General features: G+C 40.4%; 1 protein-coding gene across 1 annotated transcript in view; it reads left to right on the top strand.

Moving 5' to 3' along the window:
* TENM3 (teneurin transmembrane protein 3) overlaps window positions 1-17,341 on the top strand; it is a 294,059-nt gene that overhangs the window by 230,548 nt on the left and 46,170 nt on the right. Inside the window, exons 15-17 of the mRNA XM_049631792.1 lie at window positions 5,760-6,027; window positions 8,063-8,206; window positions 12,286-12,535. Coding sequence (XP_049487749.1) covers window positions 5,760-6,027; window positions 8,063-8,206; window positions 12,286-12,535 — 662 coding nt within the window. The remainder of the gene's footprint in view (window positions 1-5,759; window positions 6,028-8,062; window positions 8,207-12,285; window positions 12,536-17,341) is intronic.

Here is a 17,341-nt window from a genome sequence, read left to right as displayed (position 1 = left end):
CCAAGAATCTTTAAAAAGGGTTGCAGAATTCCAGCACAATCCTAAATATTCTGTAGAATGAAACATAGAATGTGGGATGTGTGTGTGTGTGTGTGTGTGTGTGTGTGCGCGCACTAGAATATATAACACTGTAGTAGGATATCTAGTTATTTCTTAAAGATCTATTCAAAATACTTTTTTGTTCAGGCTATACTATATGTGTATATATTTACTGGTTGTAGCCAAATAGAAAAACAGCTTAAACTCAACTAGCTGGTAACGTCTTTGCTCATGCACTCACTGGAAAAAGCTTTTGGTACCCGTATGTTCCTGACCTCCTGATGGACATGGTAACAATTAATTATGGTCATTATTCTCAGTAACTTAATGTTTTATTATAATTGTAAGTAAAAAATGTTTCAGAACAGATGACTTTTTGATTTTTAGCAGCAAATATTTATTAATTGTCGCAAGATATTTTTACCTAAAAAGCTTGATATTAGGTCTTAAGTTCTAATAATTTATAACAAAGCCTATTCTCCTCAGGAAAAAAAAGAAAACTAACTTAAAAAAAATAGCCATACTGTCACTATTCCTTTTATCTACTGAAATATCTGGAGATTTTTTTTCCTTCCTATTTGTTTTCAGTTAAAAATAATTTTGAGGGGCACCTGGGTGGCTCAGTCGGTTGAGCATCCGACTTTGGCTCGGGTCATGATCTCATGGTTCGTGCGTTCGAGCCCCGCTGCTCGTGCGTTCGGGCACATGCTCATGGCTCGTGCGTTCGGGCTCTGTGCTGACAGCTCGGAGCCTGGAGCCTGCTTCGGATTCTGTGTCTCCCTCTCTCTCTGCCCCTCTGTCTCTCTCTGTCTCTCAAAAATGAACAAATGTTAAAAACAATTTCTTTTAGATAATAATAATTTTCAGTTTGGGGCACCTGGGGGGCTCAGTTGGTTGAGCGTCCAACTGTTGATTTCGGCTCTGATCATGATCCCAGGTTTCTGGGATTGAATCCCACATAGGGCTCTGTGCTGATAGTGTGGATCCTGCTTGGGATTCTCTCTCCCTCTCTCTCTGCCCCTCCCTTGTAGTCTCTCTCTCTCTCTCTCTCTCTCTCTCTCTCTGTCTCTCAAAAGTAAATACATAAATGTTTTTTAAAAGGAAATAATTTTGAGGTTTTAAAGATAGGGCATTAGGTACAATAATAGTGGACTTTATTCGTAAATAGCCAAGTAAAAATATGTGGTCTGTCAAATAACAGCAGCACACAGCCGCTTTGTGACATTCATTCTTCAAGTGTTTATTGAATACCTGTTCTGCACCAGGCGGTGTTAGAATGGGATGAAGCAGTAAGCCAATCAGGTGAATGCCTGCCCTCAGGGAGCTTGCCAGCTAAAAGGGGGGAGAGACAACACACAGACAAATGTATGTCAGGTGATGAATAAGACTCATTTCTCAAAGGTAAAACAGGGTAAAACGGTTGGGGGTGCCATTTTACGAAGGGTGGTCCGGGAGGATCTCTTTGATAAGTTGATATTTCAGCAGAAACTTTAAGAAAGTGAAAGAGTAGTTAGAAGGGTCTTCCAGACAGCGTAAGGAGCAAGGTCAGAAGCTCCGGGGGGAAGAGCGTGCTTGGCCTATTCACAGAACAGCAAAGAGGCCAGCGGGTAGGGCTTGAGTGAAGGAGTGACACCCAAACCCGGAGTCATTGAAGATGGTGGCACGGTTAAGGACCGTGTGTGTACTTTGAGTCATTGGAAGCTGTTGGAAGCTTTAGAGTAGAGCGGTAACAGTTGCCGATTTCCTTCTTAAAAGGATCACTGTCATTGCTACACTAAGAATATTTTTTTTTAATTTTTTTTTTTTAACGTTTATTTATTTTTGAGACAGAGAGAGACAGAGCATGAACGGGGGAGGCGCAGAGAGAGAGGGAGACACAGAATCGGAAGCAGGCTCCAGGCTCCGAGCCGTCAGCCCAGAGCCCGACGCGGGGCTCGAACTCAGGGACCGCGAGATCGTGACCTGAGCTGAAGTCGGACGCTTAACCGACTGAGCCACCCAGGAGCCCCTACTAAGAATATTTTATATTGGGGAAAGGTTCAAATAAGGAGACCAGGTGGGAGACAGTCTCAGTAAGTAGGAGAAAAGATGGTGGCTTGAACAAAGGTGGTTAGGGTGGAAGGTGTAAGGAGGGGACATGTACGAGCGGAGTCCAGGGGAGAGGTTGGAAGGAAAGATACTAAACCTGGGGGTCATCAGTGTTACGGATGAGCATAAAGCATAGGATGAGAAAGAACCCCCAGGGAGGGAGTACAGATAGAGAGCAGAGGAGACGAGCCGAGAAGGTCCAGGATAACAGGTAAGGAGAACTCTCACAGGCAACTATGATGCAGAAGGGACCCCTGGATGATATGCTGCGTAACCAGGCCAACTTTGGGCTGAAGCTTTTATTAGAAATTCAGTGTAGCCTTATGCGCTGTAGTGCTTCCTCCCAGGGGTCATCGTGTAGTCAGGCTGAGCTCCTTGCCAGGGCTTAAATAGATTTAACCTTGAAGCAGTGTCTGTCTGTCTGTCTGTCTATAGGGGGCAAACTTTCAGCAAACCGAGTCACTGAAATGGGTTGCAGGTAGTCAACAGTTGCAAGAATACACGAAGGGTTCTTTTCCCCATTCCATCAAACAGTCAACCAACATTTGGTAGAAATTTGCTGAGAGTCTAATGTGTACCTGGTACTCTACTAGGATAAAAAGATTAGTAAGGCATGGCTCTTGCCGCTCTAAAGTGTGATCGAGATTTGAAAGAAGAACTCTGAAAGTTCAAGAGGGGTCCATTCCCAAAGAAGCCAAAAACAAGCATCACTGAGGAGGTTGACCTTCAAAAGAGGGAAAGGATATTCCAGATGGAAGAAAATGTGTAAGCAACCACATGGTGGTAAAACCAAATAATGTCGTATTAAAGCTGATGGACCATTTAAATGTAGGGCATATAAAGGGAAAGCCTGGGGCCAGGTTACCATACAGTGGAGACCTTGAATTCTTCAGGCAATATGGAACCGGGGGGCCCATGGCATTTTTTCAGATTTCTCTAAAGCTAACTCAAGTGACAAAACGTGTAATTGCTAGAAGGAAACAGACGAATCGGTGAACTGACTAGTGTTCGCTGTATTTCCATGCACGTCCAGCACTGAGACGGAAGGTGCCCAACACGCACAATGGTACTAGAGAAGAGGAAGCAGATTAGACTGAGATTTGGAAGGTAGAAGTGACAGGATGTATCTCTTTTTTTTTTTTTTTTGACTGGATAAATAATTGTATTTATTTATTATAAAATAAAATACTCATTAATTTATTATCAAACAAAATAAGAACAATAACAAAATTAGAGAAAGTAAGCCTTTGTGTTCGTAATTTTACTCCGTTTTTTTAGTTTTATTGCGCTTTCTAACTGAATATGTAATGGGGTGAAGAATGAGGCTTACAGATCAGACAGCTGGTAAAAAAAAAAAAAAAAAATAGGCTTAATGGTTGATTTTTTCCACTCTGGCTAGATTTACTTTTCCCTCTAATGCAAAATAACATGGTCAAGTTAAATTACATAGGAGAAACACATGTTTTAATGAATCAGATTACAGATATTTGTTCCACGGAAGTAGGTTAATGATGGCAAAGATAGTGATCAATTATTAAGATAAGAATAACATATGATATCTTGCAGCCTCTAGAAGATCACAGGAAATATATATTAATTAGGGAAAGGACTGCCTTATGTATAGAAAACCTACCAGATTTATGAGAAATTATTTTGGAAATAAGAGGAAACAAATTATATGCCTTAGGGTTCGATCACTTACATTTTCAGAGCCATTCAAGAGTCACAGAATCTATTTTTCAAGCTCACCCATTGGTATTTCACCCCCAAGATAGAAGAACAATGAGTTCTATTTCCATTATACATCCTGTAGCCTACAGCCACACAACAGTGCTGTCGATCTTAAATGTAATGGTCTCCCTGAGTCTAACAAAGCTCTGGAAAGTTTCTGTATGTCCGTAAACTATTTTGCCTGAGACAGTCCGTGGCCGGAATCCGTTGGCGTAGTTGGGAAGGAAAACCCCACTTGTAATAAATAGGAACAATATCTGTGAGAGCGTAGCGATGCCTTCTTGATCCGCTAAATTGCCTCACATCTCTCTTCATGCCAACACTGGCTCACGGGCCAGCATGGAAGTTTGCTTAGCCCACTCTTTTGTGCTGCTTGTTTATACTGAAACTGACCACCGCAACCTCACTGTCGTGGGTTCCACTTAAGTCATTAAAACTCAGAGGTGACAGCTAAGCATCAATCCTAGCTGTTCCACGCGAGAGGAGCTAAATGCCGCTGACCACTGGATCGCCATTCTGAGATTTTTCTAACACAATCAGGTAGTCCTTTCTGTCTGAACAAAGAAGCTTGATAGGACAATATGAGGAAAGCTTTGCGAGTGTTAACTTAATACTTAGTAAGAGAAAGTGTTGACTTCCTGGTGCGGATCCTTGAGCATAAATGGCCTTGTGCACTTTGCAATATGTGTCTTGTGGTAAACCTGGGAAGAGTGATCATTAGTAACCAAACTAATAGGTGCTTCCTAATTAGCATCTGAACCGTCTGGAAAGATTTTACACACGACGTAAAATATATTTTCAAAACAATTAATGTTTTGGCCTATGTCAGTATGCCTTTGTTAGCATTCATGGAGCCAGTCACATCGATGGGTAGGCTGGAGGGTTAAGAATGTGATTTTTACCAATTTGTAAAGGAGATCATTCGTAGGCAGGTGGTTATTTTAACTTTTTACAGTCCACCTTCAACTCGAAAAGGATACGTTGAGTGTCTTGCCTGTGCATTCAGTAACGCATTAGTTGTTCTCTAGGGAGAAATTGATGCAGCTCCGAAATACTAGTCCATCTGCCATCCTGAACTTGCTGTCGTTCTGTTACCTTTCCACACGGATGTGGAATTTGCTACAATTTAACCCAAACGGATTGCTCTTGTTTTGTTATCGCTCCTGTCTTTCTAGGCTGTGACCAGTCAGCTGCTGAGGCTACAGGCCCAGGTTTCAGCCCTAAATGAGCCAGCTGGCGGAGGCCAGATCTTTGGCCTACACCACATCCCTGCTCTAAGCCAGCCATCTTACAAATGTCTGCTCTAATTCTCCAGGGTGATGGGGGTGAAAGATGGGTTAGTGAGAATCGGCTGTGACTATAGGCCAACAAGTCAGTGCATGTCAGCCCGATGGAGCAGTTACAGTGACTTCCGTGTGAGGAATAGCACCTGAGGTATGATTAACTCAAAATAAATGACAAGAAGCTTTTAGGAGGAGAGAAATCGGGCTGGCGGCAGAGTTATCTATAATTATTGAATAAAGTCACAGCTCAGATGTGTATTTGTGAAGAGCAACTCTTTGATGTCTTATTTTAGTTGTTCGTCTCAATTCTGTGGAATCTCCTTTTTTTTTTTAATTTTTTTTTTTTAACATTTATTTATTTTTGAGACAGAGAGAGACAGAGCATGAATGCGGGAGGGTCAGAGAGAGAGGGAGACACAGAATCCGAAACAGGCTCCAGGCTCTGAGCTGTCAGCACAGAGCCCGACGCGGGGCTCGAACTCACGGACGGCGAGATCGTGACCTGGGCTGAAGTCGGACGCCCCACCGACTGAGCCACCCAGGCGCCCCTGTGGAATCTCTTTTACCTGATAGTTATCCATGATCACAGTTTTAAGCTTCCGCTTTTTTCATACCTAGGTACTCCATGAAGAAACTACAATTCCAGGAACAGATCTGAAACTTTCCTACTTGAGTTCCAGAGCTGCAGGCTATAAGTCAGTTCTCAAGATCACCATGACCCAGTCTATTATACCATTTAATTTAATGAAGGTTCACCTTATGGTAGCTGTCGTCGGAAGACTCTTTCAGAAGTGGTTTCCTGCCTCGCCAAACTTGGCCTATACTTTTATATGGGATAAAACAGATGCGTATAATCAAAAGGTCTATGGTCTATCTGAAGCTGTTGGTAAGTTCCTTATCAATATATTTTCAGCCAAAAAAAAATTATCTTGAAGTCAGAACTAATATGATATTATCTTGAAGTCAGAACTAACAAATCACCCACGAAACTCAATGGATAAACAGATGGGAAGGCGGTAAGATTGTCCGTCGGGAGTTCTAAGCTGGTTGGTTGAGACCTACCATGGGAAAAGGGAGTGTATTTCCATATGATGAGACAGCATCCCTTTTTTTCTGGCTGAAATTATACATTAGAAAATGTTCTGAATGACAATCCATGGTGTCCCATCCTTTTCTCCCATGTTCTCCTTCCTTACTGTTCTCCTTCCTCTTCTCGTTTTTTTTTCCTCACAACTTTGTCTCCATAGCTTTCCTTATCCTTTTTGATGTTTTCCATATCTGACAATTAGGGTGGTTTCAGCTCACAAGGGTATTTGAGTGGATATAGACAATATTTGTGTTCAGAAATTATCTCAGATCTTTCGACTAGAAGGAGTCAATTCAGTGCAATGACATTCTTAAAACATCAGATAAAAAGAGGTTAGAGTGGAAGAGAGCCAAAGCATAAGAGACTCTTAAAAACTGAGAACAGGGGCGCCTGGGTGGCTCAGTCGGTTGAGCGTCCGACTTCGGCTCAGGTTATGATCTCACACTCTGTGAGTTCAAGCCCCGCATCGGGCTCTGTGCTGACGGCTCAGAGCCTGGAGCCTGTTTCGGATTCTGTGTCTCCCTCTCTCTCTGTCCCTTCCCCGCTCATGCTCTGTCTCTCTCTGTCTCAAAAAAATAAATAAAAAACATTAAGAAAAAAAAATTAAAAAAAAAAAAAACTGAGAACAAACTGAGGGTTGATGGGGGGTGGGAAGGAGGGGAGGGTGGGTGATGGGTATTGAGGAGGGCACCTTTTGGGATGAGCACTGGGTGTTGTATGGAAACCAATTTGACAATAAACTTCATATATTGAAAAAAATAATAATAATAAAAAATAAAACATCGGGTAAACCAGTTTCACTGAATGATGGGACAGTGTGATCAAAGATTGATGTGAAGAAATGTATGTATGGTATAGCTTCACACTCAACCCAAGAACAGCAACAACCGATGGATGCTTTTTGTTCTACCAGTTTTTACCTGAGAGTATTCTTATTCTGAAATTAATATATACCTTGGGCTTGAATTAGTTCAATCAGATAATTACCACTTCTCCCTCTGCTTTGGTCTAAAATTTAAAACCCATGTTCCATTGTGACTCTGAATCTTCTCATTTGTGATTTGTTCACATTAATCTACTGCTGGTGTTATTGTTCATTTCTGATAGTAACGTGAATATGATGCCATAATCAGACTATCTTTTTTTTTTTTTTTTAATTTTTTTTTCAACGTTTTTTATTTATTTTTGGGACAGAGAGAGACAGAGCATGAACTGGGGAGGGGCAGAGAGAGAGGGAGACACAGAATCGGAAACAGGCTCCAGGCTCCGAGCCATCAGCCCAGAGCCTGACGCGGGGCTCGAACTCACGGACCGCGAGATCGTGACCTGGCTGAAGTCGGACGCTTAACCGACTGCGCCACCCAGGCGCCCCTCAGACTATCTTTTTTGCTATATTGAACCTTACTTATTGTAAATATCTTCCACAACTGAATAGTCTTGGAAACTACACCGCTATAATTATTCAGATGGAAAATGTAATTTTTAGTTGTTATCATCTGATCACCACCCGGGGCTGATTTGTCTGATCTGATTACTTAACCAGGTGCCCAGTCTGGTCTTCATTTTGTGCTGTGGACCCCTTGTGAAAAAGTGGTGTGAGGGGGAAAAAACTAATTTCCTATCAAGTCAATAGAAAAATAATACTTGAAGATCGCTTTTTTTTAGAAAAATACCTTTTATGTGGCCAAAGCCTCTCACATAGAAATAAACGCTACTCATAAATGAGTAGAAATATAGTATTAGAACACGACTACGAAGAAAGGCGTTTTATCAAAAACAGTACATTGCGTCTCTGCCCGTAGCTAAGATGAACTGTGATTTGTCTTGATTCCAGTTTCAGTTGGATATGAATACGAGTCATGTCTGGACTTGACTCTGTGGGAAAAGAGGACCGCCATTTTACAAGGCTATGAATTAGACGCTTCCAACATGGGTGGTTGGACATTAGATAAACATCATGTGTTGGACGTTCAGAATGGTAAGATCTTGTTCTCAGTTGACTTGCTTTCCTTCAGATGGATTAGCTTGTGGCAACATTTCATCCCATGCATGCTGTAGGATTAGAAGTAGGAGAAAAAATATATGTTTCCAAGACCATAGAAGTCTGAAGTGGGAACTACCTAACATTCTTCTTGTGGACTTTGAAACATTCGTATATTCGTCACCAAAATAGTTTTCCCATTTGATTATAAATGACCTAAATGCTGCATTGAAAGTACTCTATGTGGTCGTCCCTACCACAGATTCTCTAGGAGTGTCTACGTCTATAGTCAGTCCATGACTTGATCCACAGTGCGTTAGGAAGGTTTACCAAAAAAAGGAATGGGAGGGGACTTTTTTAAAAGTAAAGAAAAAATAAAAATCCATGTACTTTCCCAAAATATTTCTCTTTTTTGATAATTTTTTTAATGTTTGTTTTTTGAGAGAGAGAGAGAAACAGAGTGTGAGTCGGGGGAGGGGCAAAGAGAGAGGAAGGCACGAAATCCGAAGCAGGCTCCAGGCCGTGAGCTGTCAGCACAGGGCCAACGCGGGGCTTGAACTCACGAACCGTGAGATCATGACCTGAGCTCAAGTCAGACTTCACTGACTGAGCCACCCAGGCGCCCCACCAAAATGTTTCTAACAGATCTTAATCCTTAAGTAGTCTGAGTATGTCGATTTTTATTTTCAGTTCTTAAATTGTATGTGAGAAAAAAAATTGTTCTCTTGCTCAAACTGGGTTCCTATATTCTTATTTAACTTTGTAGATATGAGGGAAAAAATACATGAATAATTTGAGAAAAGAGTATTCCTTATAGTAGGCCTTACACTATTGGTGAATATGCCCTGGAAAACCATGTATCAGATATCACAAACCAAAAGACCAGTTACTTGACAAAATTTGACCAGCATAGTCTCATAAAGAATATCATTGATATTAAACAATTTCTGTTGTCCTTGCTGTGTGTCTAACATTTTGCCCACACGCCAGCTACAATCTCAGATAACTTATGGGCACTTTTCTAGAAAAGCGGAGCCTTGATGCAACTTACTGTAGCCACCGGTCCTAAACCACGTCAGTCTAACAACTCTCTACTCTCCCTTTGCAAATAGCCAGAGAAGGAGATGCCACAGTCTTGGAAAAATCATCGAGCTTTGACTTTGCAGAGGTTTTTGGAAGGTTCGAAATTTTGAACGGAGCATGTGATACAACTACGTGTTTAAGATTAATGGTCACTTTTTCAGATTAACGTTACTTTGATACTTGTTCTTTTTATTTAAAAAAAAAATTGTTGTTGGAGCCGGCGCGGGTGCATTTTCAGCTTCCGAATGTACTAAATCCAAAGTAGTTTCTAAGCCAGGGCTTGAGAACCCGGTGCCTTACCTCTGGAAGAATATAGTACTGAGCAAACCAATAGTAAGAGGAAAACCACACCTGGAAAACCCTCCACGCCTTACCTACTCAGCACCTACAGTGCCGAGCTCTGTCCCCATTCCAGCTTTGCCCTGGACGTCAGCTTGCCTCTCAGTGAGCACCCCCCGAAGGTTCTTGGGGAGCAGAGCTGACGGCGAGTGCCACGTGCGGCGCACGCGTGGGGAGAGCGAGACTCCCAACCAAGAAGGCCGCTCTGTATGTTCCCTCTAATCATCGGCGGTGTCTGGACCAGTGGTGTTTCAGGCTGTGCCGAATGTGCTCGTGGCTGCTCTTGATTAAAGTCGGTGAAATCGTATTTCACGGAGGGTGACCGATTGCTGGATTCCTTCAGAAGTTTCTTTATAAACAAAACGGGGGGAGCCTCTCTAGAAACGTTTTGGTCATCGTGAGAATGTAAGGTACGGTTCGCCACCAGTTAGCCCCAGGATTTCACTAAGAGATCGTGAACCAGTGGCAAAGAGCTCCAGGAAAGGCCTTCCCATAACAGTGTAATCCAACACTGAGTACGGTACTCAGGTGGATCTGAGAAAGTTGTAGATATTCCGTATATGTATATATAATAAAAATACACACACACACTTTCTCTACCGGCATAATATATAGTTCGCTTTTATTAAAATATCAGTTCCGATGTAAAAACTGGGCTACCCCAAATTCTGTCCTCCAAAAACTGCTATAAATTATACACCGTGTGTCGTTTTTAAACGTGTGTTAACCTAATTCCCGGGGTACACCGATTGTGATTTCACATTTCATCCAAGAACAGTTGGACAAGTGGTGGCTTTTCAAAGTGACATGTGTCTCATTGAATAAACAAAGTGATTTGTAATCACAACAAGGTGGATGAGCTATGAACACATTTTAAAGAAGACGAGAAGGCAAAAATGGAGACAGTGACAGGTGTTTGTGCAGACCTAGAACTTGAAAGTCAATATTCTAATGTTCGTCTTTTTGTTCTGTCATAATAGAGGAGGATCATGAAGGACCAGTCGTTTAAAGTAATGACTGAATAAATCAGGCTCAGCAGAGAAGTAGGCTGACTGGTGGGATTCTTTGGATGAAAATTACAGACGTGGCTCGTACAGGAAATGGTAGTTCCCTAATTGTCAAATAACGTAATCACAGAAAGAGGGATCTTAGGTATCACTAATGTCTTCTTTGAATATTTAAGGCAAAAGGCTTTTCATACGTTGTTATGATCCAGCCTTATTTAGGTTATTTTTCTTAAATTTGAATAAACCTGTTTTATCTTTCCTGATTTCTCTATGTAACTGTTCTGTGATTATTACATCACTCAAATAGCAGAGCATTCAAAAAGTAATCATAGAATCCACCTAAAAGCGTGCTGAGCTCTAAGAGGAACATAATGATTCTGATCTCTTCTCCACTTTAAAATTATCCCAGAGTGGGAGGAAAAAACACTTTCTCGTATTTCCTGTTTGTTCTTTCTGGGGATTGATTCTTTTAACAGTGTATCTGCTAAAAAGTATAAGCATTGGCTTGAAGAACCGCTTCGAAATGGAGAACGTTCAATAAATATATAATATGTACAACTTCCAAAGTCAAAATAGCAGGTGGTTTATACAGATAATAACACACTGAGAAGCATCATGAAATATGTATGGAGTGATAACAGCTGACCGTCCAGTATACATCAGACCAAAATGAAACCATTGATCTATATATAATAATGGTAAAGGAATAAGATAAGAATCTCAACTCAAATCTAGTTTCTAACTATGAAAATGTTTAATATTCATTCGGGATTTTGTCTCAGATTTCCATCGAAGACCATAATGGAGCAGACTGGCGTTTTGTCTTCTTAAAATTGTTGGCACTTTCATGCCTTAAAGCAGAATTCTCTTTAAATAATAAATTGCCTCTCCGTAATAGTTTCGTTACGTTTGGAATTTTGAATTACTGCATGTGCGGGCATCCGCATGCCAGATCAGAGAATAACCAAGAATGTTCTTTGGTAGCGTAGCAGTATATAGGAGGTCTAATACATGCTTTCTAACTTTATCGTCTATAAAGTATGTTTAACTCTTTCAAAATCAGTGATCAACTCGGAAGAAATTCATATTTGTGGCACACAGTTTTTATTGGATTAATATATAATATTTTTAACATCATTCGGCAGTTAGGCAAACTTGGTATTCCCTGAAGAACATGGTGGAGAGCATGGTTCCCAAACTTGGTCGCACATTAGGATTGTCTGGAGGGTTTTTTAAAAGGCTGCCCCCCAGACCAGTTAAATCGGAGTCTCTCGAGATGAGATCTGAGCATCAGTATTTTTTGTTAGCTCCCCAGTCCGTTCCAGTATGCAACGACGTTTGAGAAGCACCGATGTTGACAGTTCGGGCTTTCCATTTTCCTAGTTGATCCTCTGTTTCTTTTACCAGCCCCTTCCTTAAATTCGCAACGGATCGCGATTTTTGTATATATCCTTTGTATTTTGTCACATAATATTTTACACGAAGTGACTGAGTTCTTGTTTTGTTCTGTCCTCTGGAACTTGAAAGAAGAGTTTTCCCAGTCTGTATCTACAAAGCACTGAAGTACAGTTAACTCTAGAGTGGGCGTGGTTACTTTTGCATCTTTGTACTTTTTATCCCAAGAAAAATGCATTTTATGTCTTCTAGGTATACTGTACAAGGGAAATGGGGAGAACCAGTTTATCTCCCAACAGCCTCCGGTCGTCAGTAGCATCATGGGCAACGGCCGCAGGCGCAGCATCTCATGCCCGAGCTGCAATGGTCAAGCCGATGGCAATAAACTATTGGCTCCAGTCGCGTTAGCTTGTGGGATCGATGGCAGTCTGTATGTAGGGGATTTCAACTACGTTCGCCGAATATTCCCTTCTGGAAACGTAACAAGCGTTTTGGAACTCAGGTATGTCTTTCCTTAATTGGGTTCTTTTTTTTTTTTAAGATTTTATTTCTAAGTAATCTCTACACCCAATGTGGGGCTCAAACTTACAGCCCTGAGATCAAGAGTCGCATGCTCTACTGACCGAACCAGCCAGGCAACCCCTTCATTTGGGATTTTAACCAAAGCTAAGCATGCCTTTATTTTTTTTTAAGTGTTTAATCTGATGTACCAGTGTATTATTTAAGTATACCTTCCCCACGTTTAAAATTCTCCTTAGAAAGAAGTTAGATTCTTGGTTAAAGTTGGAAAAAGCACGTATATACATACTATGCCATATAAAAGAGCATAGACTATAAAGTCACCCAAGATATAAAATGTCTCACTGATTCCAGGGAATTTTATATGCTCTGATAGGATGGAGCTATGATTTTCAAATCCCTTTAGAATAACCTCATGGTATAGGTCGTTAGCCTTTTATTTCACACCTGTTGAAATTTAAGAGAGAAAATATTTCCCTGCAGTATCAGAACATAATAGTAAATGAACTAAGGCTGTAACCTTCCAATAAGCAAGTTCACAAGTTGGGTTAACCCATTAGCTATAATACCAAGGGTGAAAGTAATAAATTGTTGCTTTGCGTTGTTCATTTAAGTGTGATGATGAAAATCATCCCATTCTGTAAATTATTTGCTAAGCCTTGGCCTGCAAAATTCATTTCCAGTGTTATTTCTGCTTAAGTTGGGGATTTTCCATACAAATGATTAAAATCTCAGTATGCAACTCATTATTATCTTTTAGAAACTTTTTCTAACTGTGCTTTTTTTTCCCACCTTTTTTATCTGCTTCCACCAAGAAATAAAGATTTTAGACATAGGTAAGCATCTTGCTGAAAGGTTACTATCTATTTTCAAATGTCCTTTTTGCACTTTGATGTGACTCTCTGACATTGTTTTCTAAGAATATTTCATCATGAGAGAGGAAATTCCGTATCACAGAACATCGAAGGAATTAAAACTACTTAAATGAGCCATTATCCTGCAGTATATTGTAAAATATATTATGCAATATCATCTGAAAAGCTGTTTTCAAATTGGTTAATAAAATTTGTCACAAAAAAATACCACAACGCACATCTCTGTGTAAGAAAAATACTTCTCAATTTCAGTTACCAGCTCACTTAATCTAAGCCATATTGAACAGAACAAAATTCAAAGCACAGTAGACGTTCGGGCAAGTTTAGGTTGACCAATAATCAGGGCAGATCCCGGTTTATTGGGCTCAAAGCTTATTCAATTTGGGGGATTCTGCTTAAGAAAAAGAATCTCAAAATAGTTTACTTTGACAGAGTTTTACAAACGTAAGATCATGTGTTGCCTGGGCCCTTGCTGGGTTGGAAGGAACCCATACGAGAGAACCCTAACGCTTCTGCTTTGTTAACTTTCTGGTAAATTCATCACTGTTGTAGTTTATATTTTCCCCAGCTAAGAGAGTTACTAGATTTGAGTTTTAAGAAGTAATGTTTTCACTGACACTCTTACGAAGGAAAAGACTTTCTTCAAAGCTAAGGAAGAGTATCAGCTCAGATGTTTTTCAAATTCTATTTGATATGTACACTTAGCCAGAGAAGGTAAAAGCTTGTGCATGGACACTGTTGACTGAAAAACTCTCCCCAGGACAACAAAAAAGGAAAAGGACAATGCATTTTGAAGTAAAGCTCGCCAAAAAAAAAAGCAAGCCATATTGGACGTGCCGCATCTAGTTTGGCCAGTATAATATCTAATGAAATGGTACCAGAGGGAAAAAGAAATGATAGTTCATGTGAGATCCTTGAGATGAATAAATCAACATAATCCCTTTAAACTGTGTTGTAAAGACTGACAAGTAGGAAATAAAAAACAAAGTTCTGCTGGAAGATGAGTAGCTGTTGAATATCAGTATGACCAGGCATGGTCCCACGACCTTTTCCCAAGATCCCCTTTTGATCTCGTGCTATCAGCTAATAGCCGGTCACAAGCTCAGATTCACGCTGCATTTCTTCGGACTGCTGCACCCGCAATATCTCTGCTATTACAAACCACGGCAGAATATCAAAATTTTTCTGGCCTTGGCCTCTAGGTAACTGGAGGAGAGAGGAAAGACACCAACTAAACGTGAAAATGCTGCAGGCGATACAGAAAAGACTACCAAAGAGGCCACTTTTTAACAAACCAGCCTCTATTCCACGCCAGACACAGGGCCAGATATTTTATGTACTTATCACAGATCCACACAGTAGTCCTTTAGGATCACAGATGAGGTCATCGAGGCCCAAGGAGGTTACTTTTCTCCCCTAAGAAACATAACTGAAGGATGGGGAGCGGAGATTGGGACCACTCTGAACAGTGTGTGCGTTCCATGACCCCACCGAGCCAGTGTCGATGTGTCCAAATGGCTGGGATTCTGTGGGATAATTACCTGGGTGTATAAAAAGCTAAATTTATTTCACAGTCATTTGACAAATTACGTGGCGCTATAATCTCTTTCTCTGGAAGAAAAGAGGCGAGAGCTACATTATTCACAGGACTTTATAATATGAGCTCATTACGTACTAACTCATGGTGTTTGGCCGTGATACTCACCGTAATCCCTCTCTCATGATCCTCCTTCACCTTTCTCCTCCGTGTGTTATCCTGGCTACATTTGAGCTTCTGCATTTCCCTTATGGCCCTGCATGTAAAAGACACTGGGTTTTATATTCATCCTTGCTAAAGCGGTGTTGACTGATCACTCACCATGTACTAGGCACTTCGACAAATAGTAATACAAGAAAATCCATACTCTCAGAAGTCACAGTCTAGTAGGGGAGACAAGATATGTACGTAACAGCCTAAGTGACATCCTCGGTATCATTCTTTGATGCTTCATTATATCCATGGCTTGTTCTGTGAGAGTAGTTCTGTTGAGGAAGAGATTACGGGGAGATACGGGTATGGTAAGGCAAAGTTCTCTGGAGGGTTGATATTTGACCTACATCTAAAGATGAAGTCTGTTTAAACAGAAAAACAGGAAGAAAGGAAGATAGTCATGAAGAAGTAATCTAGAACAAATGATGTTTCTGGGGTTTAGGAAAGGCATGAGTAAGACATGTTCTGAGAAGAATCCGATTTACCTGGGTGGAACAGGGGATCCATGCTGGTAATAATGAGAGATACAGGTAGAAAGCCAGGTTAGGGTCAGATTGCTTAGGGCCTTGAGTGCTCTGAGGAGTTACTCTTCTGTCCTACAGGACGACAGAGACAGTGGGAAACCATTTTCTGATCTTGAACAAGACGGCGCCATACTCCGAATGGCCTTTGGGGAAGATGAATCTGATGTCCGTGTTTAGGATCAATTAGAAAGCCGTTGCCTAAAACCATGAGATGCTAGGAACCTAAATTAGTATGGCTAGCAATGCAGGAAATCAACCCATAAAATAAAGAAAGGCAGAGAATGAACACACTGTATATGGGTGGTAAGGAAGAAGATGTAGAAAATATCCAAGGCCTTTGAGCCCAAGTCACCGATGAAATGACAAAAATAGGGATTCCATTTGTTTCATAATTAATTAATCAAAATTGGCTTCACAAAAGCAAGATATTTTGACTCACTGAAGCTACTCTATTTAGCTCAAAAAATTAAAACTCGTATCAGATACTTCTTTCTATTTGCCTACTAATGTCAACTTGCTCATCCTAGATGATAGGATCCTGCTGGCTTTCTCCTTATCCCCACTTTCATGGCCAACGTAACAGTCATGAAGCACTTAGGAACAGATGATAGGAGGGGAAAGAAATTGTAAACTATGTCTAAATACACAAAAATGAACAGTGTAGTCAGTTAATGATTAATGCATAAAAATGCATGCTTCTGGTCCTCTTACTATGTTTCCCACACTCATTAATTGGACGGATGGAGGAAATAATTAATAGAAATAGTGAATAACAAAATCAATGCAAAAAAACATAGGTTTTTCAATTTTAAAATTCAAAGTAATCCATCATACCAAATGTAATAAGTACTGCCAGGATATTATATCAAGTAAAAGTCTCTGGCTAGACTTTAATGAATGAATAGATATAAATACTACTCAATCAACATATTAAATTTTTTACATAAATGGAAGCTTCTGAAATTCTTAACATTTAAGTTTCTCTTGGCTCTACTAAACATTTCCCCCTGTGTTGTTTATAGTATTAGTTTGATAACAAACTCCTTTTGTAGGTAGTAAATTTTGGCTCATCCCTGTTCTAATTCTTTAAAATTCCAAAGTAAAGGGACTTAAATTAGTTAACTAACACCAGCCAAGAGGTAATAAAACATGTAGGACTAAAAATCAACTTTGTGAATTTTATATTACCAATTAAAAGATCAAAGAAGGTGCCAATCACAGGTCTGTGAACTTGAATCAGTGAACGTTTAGATACAAAATTATAAAAGCTTGATTCAGCACTTCTTGACTTAATATTTAAAAATCAAACAGGCGCAGAAATACCACATCCCAAAGCCCTGCTTGCAATCATCTAAACAGTCTTCGTTGCCAGAAAAGAGGCATTTTATTGTTCTACATAAGTATAATTTATGCTTTTCTGTGTCCTAAAGGCTACGGCACAATTTCCAATAAAAAGATTAAAGTGCTAATGATCTCTGTTCTATAGCTTGTTCTTTGCAAATATTTCTCTAGTCTAACAAGTTGCATTATGACAAAATGAATAAGCAAATCCAGTCTGCGCGTCCATGGGATGGGACCATGGGGAAGTCGGCTTAGGGATTGTGGCGATCCAGGCAACGCAGCACGAGTCATCAAGGTGC

This window comes from Panthera uncia, chromosome B1 (genome assembly GCF_023721935.1).
Source record: "Panthera uncia isolate 11264 chromosome B1, Puncia_PCG_1.0, whole genome shotgun sequence".
Taxonomy (NCBI): Eukaryota; Metazoa; Chordata; class Mammalia; order Carnivora; family Felidae; genus Panthera; species Panthera uncia.
This window is presented reverse-complemented; position numbering and strand designations above follow the sequence as displayed.